This window comes from Alligator sinensis, unplaced genomic scaffold (genome assembly GCF_000455745.1).
Source record: "Alligator sinensis unplaced genomic scaffold, ASM45574v1 scaffold978_1, whole genome shotgun sequence".
NCBI classification, from domain to species: domain Eukaryota; kingdom Metazoa; phylum Chordata; order Crocodylia; family Alligatoridae; genus Alligator; species Alligator sinensis.
The window spans coordinates 1,567,040-1,577,509 of record NW_005842220.1 but is presented as its reverse complement, the minus strand read 5'-3'; the positions used below and the strand labels follow the sequence as shown (position 1 = coordinate 1,577,509).

At 46.5% G+C, this 10,470-nt stretch overlaps 1 protein-coding gene across 1 annotated transcript in view; it reads left to right on the top strand.

The window, feature by feature from the left end:
* STK31 (serine/threonine kinase 31) overlaps positions 1-10,470 on the top strand; it is an 89,434-nt gene that overhangs the window by 49,914 nt on the left and 29,050 nt on the right. Inside the window, 1 exon segment of the mRNA XM_006027041.2 lies at positions 4,080-4,259. Coding sequence (XP_006027103.1) covers positions 4,080-4,259 — 180 coding nt within the window.

The window sequence follows — 10,470 nt, the reverse complement described above, 5'->3', positions numbered from 1 at the left end:
AAAAAAAAAAAAAAAAAAAGCCCCGCACTTAGCAGGGTCAGTGGGGGCTCTCAGGCCTCCTGGCAGAGTCCCTCTGCACCCCAATTGCCTCCACCCCCCATGGCCCTCACCCAGCCCCATCCATCCAGGAATTAAAACACCCCCCCCCAGGAGGGCTCTGCCATGTGCCCCCAGAGGCCCTGATTGCTGCTGCTGCAGTCGGTGAGTGTGGGGCTTTTTTTTTTTTAATTGCCAGGATGCTGAGGCCAGGTGGGACAGCCATCAGGGGTGGGGCTGGGTGAGAGGGGGGAGATAGGGGGCCTCTGCCACATGGTTGCAAAAGCCCCTGCTACAGTCAGAGAGTGCGTTTTTTTTGTTTGGTTTTGTTTTTTAAAGTGCCATGAGGCTGGGGCTGGACAGGGCAGCCATGGGGGCTTCTCCTGTGGTTCCCCCCGCCCAGGGAGAGGCAGGCACAGCCTGAGGAGTCACGGGAGAACCTGCGGCCACTCAGCTGTGTCTGCCTCTCTCTGGTCAATCTGAATCGGCGCCGAATCTCTGATTCGGATTTGGCCAAATCGAATGGGGACATCAAGTCGAATCACCGAATTGAATTGCTGTCCTCCGAATCGGCCAAATCCGAACTGAGTACTTCCCTGTTCACATAGGCCTAGTCTACATCTCCAGGAAGTGGAGTAAAGAGATGTGGCTCTCAAGAGGACAAAACCAATTAAGTGGCTGTCCAGGTAAAATAATTGCCTACCCCTGCTATAGCAGCATCAAGTTGTAGTTCAACTGATAATTTTTTTATTGATTGTCATTGGGGAGGAAGGGAGTACACTTTATTGTGTAAAAAACCATGTACATGCGTACTCACCCCCCCCCCTTGAATAGAGATCATAAAAAAACACTTAATTGCATCCATTTCTGCATCAAAATTGGGTAGTAGATCTGCATGTAGGGACTAGAAAGGAGTATAAGGGTATTGCTCAGGCATACTGGGATGCAGTTAGGGAGGCCAAAGCACAATTGGAGTTACAGCTAGCAAGGGAGATGAAGGGTAGCAAGAGGAGTTTCTACAAGTATGTCAGCAGCAAGAGGAAGGTTAGGGAAAGTGTGGGTCCCTTACTGAATAGGGGAGGCAACCTAGTGATGGATGATGCAGAAGAGCCTGAAGTGCTCAATGCCTTTTTCACCTCGGTCTTCACAGGCAAGTTCAGCTCCCAGACTACTGCACCTGGCACCATAGTTTAGGGAGGAGGTAATCAGCCAACAGTGACAAAAGAACAGGCTAGGGACTGTTTAGAAAAGTTGGATATGTACAAGTCCATGGGGCCAGATGCGATGCACATGAGGGTGCTGAGTGACTTGGCTGATGTGGTTTGCAGAGCCTCTGGCCCTTATTTTTGAAAACTCGTGGTGGTCAGGAGAGGTCCCGGATGATTGGAAAAGGGCAAACATAGTGAAAATCTTTAAGAAAGGGAAGATGGAGGATCCAGGGAACTACGGACTTGTCAACTTCACTTCTGCCCCTGGAAAAATTAGGGAGCAGGTCCTTAAGGAATCTGTTTCTAAGCACTTGGAGGAGAAGGTGATTAGGAAGAGTCAGCTGGAGGGTAGGGCTAGGATTCACATATACCTAGTCAAATTGGAGGATTGGACCAAAAGAAATCTCATGAGGTTCAATAAAGAGAAGTACCAAGTCCTGCACTTAGGATGGAACAGGCTGGGCAATCCCCACAATCCCATGCACAGGTACAGGCTGGGGACCAAATAGCTAAGTTCCAGTTCTGCAGAAAAGAATCTGGGGGTAACATTATACAATAAGCTAAATATGAGCCAACAGTGTGCCCTTGTTGCAAAGAAGGCTAGCGGCATACTGGGCTGCATTAGTAAAAAAGCGTTGCCAGCAGACTGAGGGAAGTGATTCTTCCCATCTATTTGGCACTATTGAGGCCATATCTAGAGCACTGTCCAGTTTTGGAGCTAGACTTCTCAGTGGTGGCAGATGACAGAACAAGGAGCAATGGTCTCAAGTTGCAGCAGGGGAAGATTAGGTTAGATATTAGAAAAAGCTTTCTCTGTAGGAGGGTAGTAAAACACTGGAACAGGTTACTCAGACAGGTTGTGGAGTCTTCATTGTTGGAGACTTTTAAGACCTGGCTAGACAAAACCTTATGTGGGATGATAAAGTTAGGGATGATCCAACTTTGAGCAGGAGGTTGGACTAGATGGCTTCTTGGGTCCCTTCCACCCTAATTTTCTATGATTGTATGTAGTAGTAAGTAATGAATTGACAAATGCTGCTATCAAGGAGTGTATGTAGCGAATCTCCTTTCTCTAAAGTCTTTTCATTTCCTGAAAACTGTAGGTGACATGTTTTTGACCTCTGAGCTAGGAAGAAATGTTGAGAGGGAAGTATCTTATGGAAAATGAGTGTAAGAGGACATCTAACTGCACTCAGACCTTGCATCCTGGTTGAGATTTCTCATTAGGGTGGTCTTCCTGTGTTGCTGAACATTTGTTTCATGTGCTCTAATACTGTTACCCCATACCCATAAGGGAGGAAGCTCAGGGCTTCTCCTGATCTGTCCTAGCCCTCACTGGAATGAAGTGGGAGGTATTTAACCATTGGCTGCACAGCTCCCTTCAGCCTCTGGGATTCTTCTGCTAATTTACGCCCCTGTTTTATGTACTGGCTTGTCCTAGGAGAGAGGCCTACTGCAAGAGCATGCTTCTATCCTGGGTTCCCTCTGGCCTGTCAGCAGCAAGGAGGAGTTTCTAAGTGGCTTTTGCAAGAAACTATAGCTACTCGTAGCATTCTTTGTTCCTATTGTGCCCGCAGTTGGAGGTCTCCCCAGGTGACCTGTGTCATTTTTAGTTGTGGGCAGAATCAACTCCTTGTGTGTCTGAATTGTCCCATGCCCTTCTGCTTCTCTGACTGCAGTTGCTTTGTGTGATGCAGGTGTCTTGGAATCCCTGTGTCTTGAAATTTTCCCTATTGTAGCTTGAAGCCATTGCTCCTAGTCCTGTCCCTTGTGGCCAGAGAGAAAAGTCCATATCCTTCCTCTCTCTAATTTCTATAAGACATTAAATACTTCAGGCTTCTCTGTGTCATCCATAAGTAGGTTGCCTTTTGCATTTTGTAAGTGACCTTTGATTTCTTTAGTATAAGTCTTTTCTTTGACATATTTGTAGAATTCCTTCTTTGGCAGTTACATCTCTAATTCATGCCTGGATCTTCCTAATTTTCTCCCTTCATGTCCATGCAATATTATTCGAATCTTCTCTAGGATTATTACCAAGTTTCCACTTTTTGTAGGATTCCTTTTTTGAGTTTCAACTCACTGAAGAGATTGTAATCTAGCCAGGCTGGTCTCCTGGTGCGACAGAAGAATGGGAAGTGCATTGGGGTAGTTTACCAGTCTGACCTAAGTGAAAATTCTATCCTGATCCCAAATTTTCCTCTTCACTTGAAGTCGGGCATCAGTTGAGTACTGTAAGTCAGCTGCCTTGTTGACACATTTTGCTTCCCACAGTGAAAGGGAATTATTTTCAGCATTTGGGCAGCTCTAGGAAGAAATCTAAGATGCATCTTTTTTGCTCTCTTTCACTTTCACATGCTCTGCCATATCCACATGATTTTTTTATTGATGGGGAAGAGGAGAGTGGAAAAGAAAACTACTTATCAGTAATTACCTTTATTATAGTCCCTTTTTTCATTTTTCTTTTCTCCAGCCTGTTTTTATTTGTTGATTGATTTACTTGGAGGATTTGACTGGAAAGGCAGGAGCCCGGCTGTGTATGTCTTCATGATTCAAAGCCTTTTTTTGCCACTAGAGTTTTCGGTAGACATAGCACAACCAGTTCCAAAAGGAAAGGAACTGATCTGCAGTCCTTACTAGTAGGTTGGTTTCATTTGTCAGCTGAATAATATGTGGAATTAGATTTTTTTTTTTCCACAAGTGAAAAATGAATCAATGGTTCAGTACACAAATTTAACTTTATTTTTATACTTCATGTCTTTCAACTATTTATAGTGCAGTGTTCACCAAGCTCTTTTCTCTTTGCTTGTGTACTGTTTCTTTGCTTACTCTTTACAGAGACTGTCTACTTCGCTGGAGGCAATGCATGGTGAATTTAGTGAAGCAGATGACTCCGAGGAGGTATTTCAGCAATTCTTTGAGTGGAAGCATTTTAAACTGGAGGAATTCAGTCGTGTCAGAAGCAGTACAGATGCTTCATTGCAGATTCTTGCAGGATGGTTTAATGGCATCAAAAAGGTAGAATAGACATTTTAACTATTTTGTCACATACTTTGAAAAGATAAATTCTGTATCTGAACTGTAACTTGGTATTGGTGCCTGATAAATTGGTATTTTGAGAAGGCTATATGTAATTTTCTGTAGTTGTATGTCTTAAGAGTGCAACTAGGTGGCAGTGCTTCAATGGAAAGAGGAGTGTTCTCTATGAAGAATAAAGATCTCCCTCTTATGCCCGTACTTAATACAGCCAGTTGGCACAAATTCTGAATGTGTGCATTCAGGTGAGAGGACATATTTTGTGCTACGGTTAATTTTTCCCCTCATATAATTTAATGTGAGCAAATTAGAGGGAAAGTGTAATTTTCCAAAGTATCAAATATAGTCTGTGTTCATACATTTCCAGTGTTTCAAATGGAATTATGTCTTTCAGACTGCCTTTGAATTAATCATCCTGTCAGGTTGTTGGTGATTAGGGTTGGTGCTGGTGGCTTTGATTATCTCTGGGATCCCACAAACTTGTTTCCGGCATTCTTGATTCTATTAGTCTTTGTAAAACTCATTGTGACGCCAAATTTGATGAAGAATTAATTTGCTAGAATCTCAGCTACTTCACAGCTAGTTGGTTTCTAATTGAGCAAGCTTCCATTCATTTTATGAAATTAGATTTTTCTCTTAGCTATGGACCGATCACCAGCTTCTGTCTTGAGTAAGCATTTGGAACATGGGTGTGAGAAGACAAACAGTCACACACACACACAATATGCTTTTTTCCACCCCCAACTCTGAAAACAATAAATCATACTTTGACCACTGAAATGGTTGTGGAAGAGGGACAGCAAGAGACTATTGGAAGACGCAAAAGATGTAAGTATACTGGAAGGTGAAACCTGAAAGCTTGTTATCTCTGGTAAAAGACAGCACTCCTCAGAACCTGTGGATGTTCAGCTGGAGAAGTTTTTGAAGCCCTGACACTATAGGAGAAGGAGCCCACTCCAGTGGTAGGAGAGTCCAAGCCATGCTCCCCTAGCAGTTGTGGAGAAGATCGACACCACTACTACCAAGAGGAAGTGACGTGTGATGGTGGTTAGCAACTTCCTCCTGTGGGGCATGGAGGCATTCATCTGCTAGCCTGATCTGTTGGCTTGGGAAGTCTGGTGCCAACCAGAAGGTTGCTGAGACCCATCTGGCTCTCTGGCTACTATCCCATGCTGCTCATCCATGTGCTTACTAATGATACTGCCCAGAGTGACTAAGTAGATCAGAAGTGACTACATGGCTGTAGGTGCAAAGGTGAACGGGATGGGGCCCAGGTAGTTTACCCATCAATCTTTCCAGTGAAGAGTAAAGGCCTGGCCAGGAGAAGACGCATTAAAATGTGACTACATAGATGATGTAACCAGTGGGACTTTGGTTCTTCAGCTGTGGGTGGTGTTCCAGGAAGATGGCCTGTTGGGAAGAGGTGGCCTCCAGCTGCTGAAGAGAGGGAAGAGTCGTTACATACAGGTTTGCTAACCTAATGAGGAGGGCTTTAAACTAGATTCACCAGGAGATGGGGACAGTAGCCAAGAGGGTAAGTAAAGATCTAGGGGACCTGGATAAAAAATTAATAGGGGGAAGCAATAGCAGAACCCTTAGTAGTGTTCTTAGGGGTAAGATAGGACAATCAGTTAGATATCTGAAGTGTGTATATACTAATGTGAAGGACATGGGGAAGAAACAGGAAGAATCACAGGTCATTGTATACTTGCAAATAGATGGATGTAATTCTTTTGCTTAGGTCAGCACTGGTGAGGTCAGTTGAGGTCTCCACCCCACAGGCTGGTAGGGGAAACCTGGGTCTGGGGTGATCAGGCAGAGAGCAGGGACTCCCCTGGCTGTTCGTAGCCAAGCCTGGCACCCTATGTAGCTGCTTCTCTCAGCTGGCACCCTCAGCAACAGGTACAGGAAGAAGGGGGACCTGCCTGGTGCCACTGTCCCTGGATGACCTGGATGTGGATGGAGTCCCTGGGCCACCCCTGCCACGTTCTGGCTAGGGGTTGTGGGGCAAGCATGCAGGGTGCCAGGCTTGGCTGGAGGCAGTGGTGGGCAGTCCTTTCTCCTTGCTTGACCCTCCCTTCCCCCATCCATCCCCTGAGTTTCTCCTGCCAGCCCAGAGACTCCCAAGTGCTGAGCTTGACCAGGAATGGCAGCGATAGGCAGAGCCCTGCTTTTTGCCAGCATACTGGTTCTGGGGCTCTAGCTGCAGGAAGTGGCTGTGTGGAGTGCTGGGCTCAGTTGGGGACTGGCTGTGGTGGGTGGTTCCCTGCACTATGCCTGGCTTCCTGCTCTTCCTATTCCCACCATATCTCCCACTGGCTCTGGGTCTCCAGCTGCAGGGAGCAGCTGTGTGGGGAACTGGGGTTGGTGGTGGTAGCAGACAGGTCCCTGTTCCATGCTTAGCCCCCCTGGTTTCTCCTGCTGGCCCAAGGACTTCAGCTGCAGTGAGTAATACCTTCAGTGTACCTTGATTTTAGCAAGGCTTTTGATATGGTCTCCCAGACATTTTTGCAGGCAAGCTAAGGAAGTATGGACTGTAAGGTGGATAGAAAACTGGATAGAGCATCAGGCTCAGAGAGTAGTAATCAATGGCTCAGTGTCAAGTTGGCAGCTGGTATCAAGTGGAGTACCCCAGGGGTCAGTCTTGCGGCCAGTTTTGTTCAATGTTTTCATCAACAACCTGCAGGATGGCATAGAGTGCACCCTCAGCAAGTTTGCAGATGACGCCAAGCTGGGGGAAGGGTAGGGCTAGGATTCAGAGTGACCTAAACAAATTGGAGGATTGGGCCAAAAAGAATCTCATGAGGTTCAACAAAGACAAGTGCCAAGTCCTGCACTTAGGATGTAACAATCCTATGCACTAGTACAGGCTGGGGGCTGGCTGGGCAGCATTTCTGCAGAAAAGGACCTGGGGATTAGAGTGGACAATACGCTGAATATGAGCCAGCAGTGTGCCCTAGTTGCCAAGAAGGCTAACGGCATACTGGGTTGCATTGATAGGTGTGTTGCCAGCAGGTCAAGGGAAGTGAGTATTCCCCTCTATTCAATACTGGTGAGGCCACATGTGGAGTACTATATTCAGTTTTGGACCCCCCACTACAGAAAGGATGTGGACAAATTGGAGAGAGTTCAGCAGAGGGCAACAAAAATGGTGAGGGTGCTGCGGGACATGACTTCTGAGGAAAGACTGAGGGAACTGTGCTTATTTAGTCTGGAGAAGAGGAGACTGAGAGGGGACCTAATAGCAGCCTTCAACTACCTGAAGTGAGGTTTGAAAGAGGATGGAGCTAGACTGTTCTCAGTGGTGGCAGGTGACAGAACATGGAGCAATGGTCTCAAGTTGCAGCAAGGGAAGTTTAGGTCAGATTTTAGGAAGAATTTTTCATATATTCATAGGGCTGGAAGGGACCTTGAAGATCAAGTCTAGCCCCCTGCCCCAGGGGCAGGAAGTCAGCTAGGGTCAAAGGATCCCAGCAAGATAAATATCCAAACGTTCCTTGAAAGAGTCCAGAGTAGGTGTCTGCACCACTTTTGGAGGGAGTCTATTCCAGGGTTTGGGGTCTCGGATAGTAAAGAAGTTTTTCCTTATGTCCAGCCTAAAACAGTCACGGAGAAGTTTATGACCATTGGTCCTTGTTATCCCTTGGAGTGCTCTGGTGGACAGATGTTCCCCCAGATTCTGATGTACACCCCTTACATACTTATAGGCAGCCACCAGGTCCCCCCTGAGTGCACTTTTTTCCAAGATGAAGAGTGCCATGGCTCTCAGCCTCTCATCATAAGGCCTATTCTCTTGCCCTTTGATCATGCGTGTGGCTCTCATCTGGACTGTCCTAAGCTTCTCGACAGCCTTGAATTGTGGAGCCCAGAAATGGATGCAGTGTTCCAGCTGCGGCCTCACCAAGGCCGAGTATAGCGGGAGGATGACATCCTGGGATTTACTTGAGAAGCATCTATGGATGCAAGGCAGAGTTTTGTTTGCTTTACCAGCTGCGACATCACATCGGTGGCTCATGTTCATTTTGTGGTTAATCATGACCCCCAAGTCTCTTTCAGCCGTGGTGCTAGCGAGCATAGCACTGCCGAGCCTATAAGCGTGCTGTGGATTATTTTTCCCAAGGTGGAGTACCTTGCATTTTTTCTGTATTGAATGTCATCAGGTTTATATCCGCCCACTTACTAAGCTTATCCAAGTCAGCCTGGATCACTAGCCTGTCTTCAGGTGTGGATGCTATGCCCCAAAGTTTAGTGTCATTGGTGAACTTGGCCAGTGCATTTCTGACACCAATGTCCACCTCGTTGATGAAGATGTTGAAGAGAACCGGTCCAAGGACAGAGTCTTGGAGGACACCACTGGTCAGAGAGTGCCATGATTTTCTCACTAGGAGGTAGTAAAACACTGGAACAGGTTACCCAGAGAGGTGGTGGAAGCTACATCCTTGGAGGTTTTCAAAACCTCGGTAGACATCTTTGGCTGGGATGATCTAGTCTCAGTGATGGTCCTGCTTTGAGCAGGGGGTGGACTAAATGACCTCCTGAGGTCCCTTCCAAACTTAACTTTCTATGATTCTATAACTTGGGGAGTTGAGTTCAGTTGAGGTAATTAGTGCTGGTTGTGGGTTGTTCCCCACTTCATTCACCTGCTATCTGCCTGGCTCTTTTCATCCCTCCTGCCCTGATGTCCTTGGTTAGACTGTTCCTTATTTTTGGAGAAGTCTTTGCTGCTTGTTGAGTACATCCTGCTCACAGTGAACAGAACAACTATTTACCAACTCCTTTTCTGTGAACTTAAATGTCAGGAAGTGCAGTTTGGAGTACATATGTTTATACCCTCGGAGAGTTGCATTTGGAGCGCTCTCCAAAGAGGAATTTTCACAAGGGCAGAAACTGTTATATTGATTTTTAGGTGTGGACAAGCTGTGAATGATGCAAGTGTAGCAAAATGGTTCTAATTTTTAACCCTGGATAAAACAGTTAAAGGTGGAACAGTTATGTTACACTTCCAGTGTTCGCATCTTGCCTGTAACTAACAATTAGGCTGTAAAAGCTGCTGCCCATTTAAAAGGGTTCTAAATGTGAGTGTGTGTGTCCATACTCTGAGTAGTCCTTTATAACATTGCTGTCTAGCACAGTAGTTCTCATCTTTCTTGGACTCAAGGCATCTCCACAACTTTTTGAAGTTTAGTGGCACCCTATTAAAAAAACACGAAAAATCAAATATAAATATATTACAAATATCATAACATAGACTTTAGCATTATATTATTAATTAATATGTTGTTAACTGATTAGATCAGGAGTGTCAGACTTGCCTCCTGCCCCGGGCCAGATCCAAAATGCAGGGCTCGTGTAGTGGATCCAGCCCTTGGCATGGAGTGGTTCTGTTGACGGTGGCAGCATCAGCTCCTGTTTGGTGCATGCGGTGTCTCCAGCTTCCTCCCAGTGGTAGTTGGCGCATGTGGTGGCAGCTCCAATACCTGCCACATTCCCCATCCTAGAGCTGGACCAACTGCTTTGTGGAGGGTCTTTTGGCTGGCATGAGGTGGCAGTGAAGCTGGGGGCCACAGAGCTGGGAGCATGATAGTAGTGATGGGCCAAGTAGCTGGAGGGCTTTTAGGGCTATGCCAGCCCTTGCTCGGCCTTTTGCCATGGATTGTCATGTCCATCGGGGTGCAAGGGCTGCAGCAGGTCACTCTCCCTAAGCCATGCCCCCCAATTTCCTGTTGCCTGTCAGTAGCCTGGTGGGCCAGATACAGTGGCTCTGCAGGTTGGCTCTGGTCCATGGGCCCTATATATGACATCCCTGTATTAGATCATTATAATTACATTATATTAATTCTACTGCCAGGTGGAACTGTGCTGTATACCTCCTACAGAACCACATCAGGACATGGCTGTGACAGGAGCATGTTCTTTCATCACAGCCCTTTCCAGTCTGATTCTGCATAGCATCTCCTGGAAACAGATCCATGTAGGCCAGGTGGGACTGTCCCATGTGACCTTATACAGGCAGATGTTTCAGCTGCAGCTCTTCCCTGATTGGATCTGATGTGCTTCCTGGTAAGATGCACAGGGGGTTGTTCCACCTTACAGCAGTGGCAGTCTGGAGATAAATTGCCTGCTGCCACCAGGTAGAACTGCCCGACGTGCTCCATGTGCCTCCCTTATTTTCTGGAGGCACGTCGGAGATGTA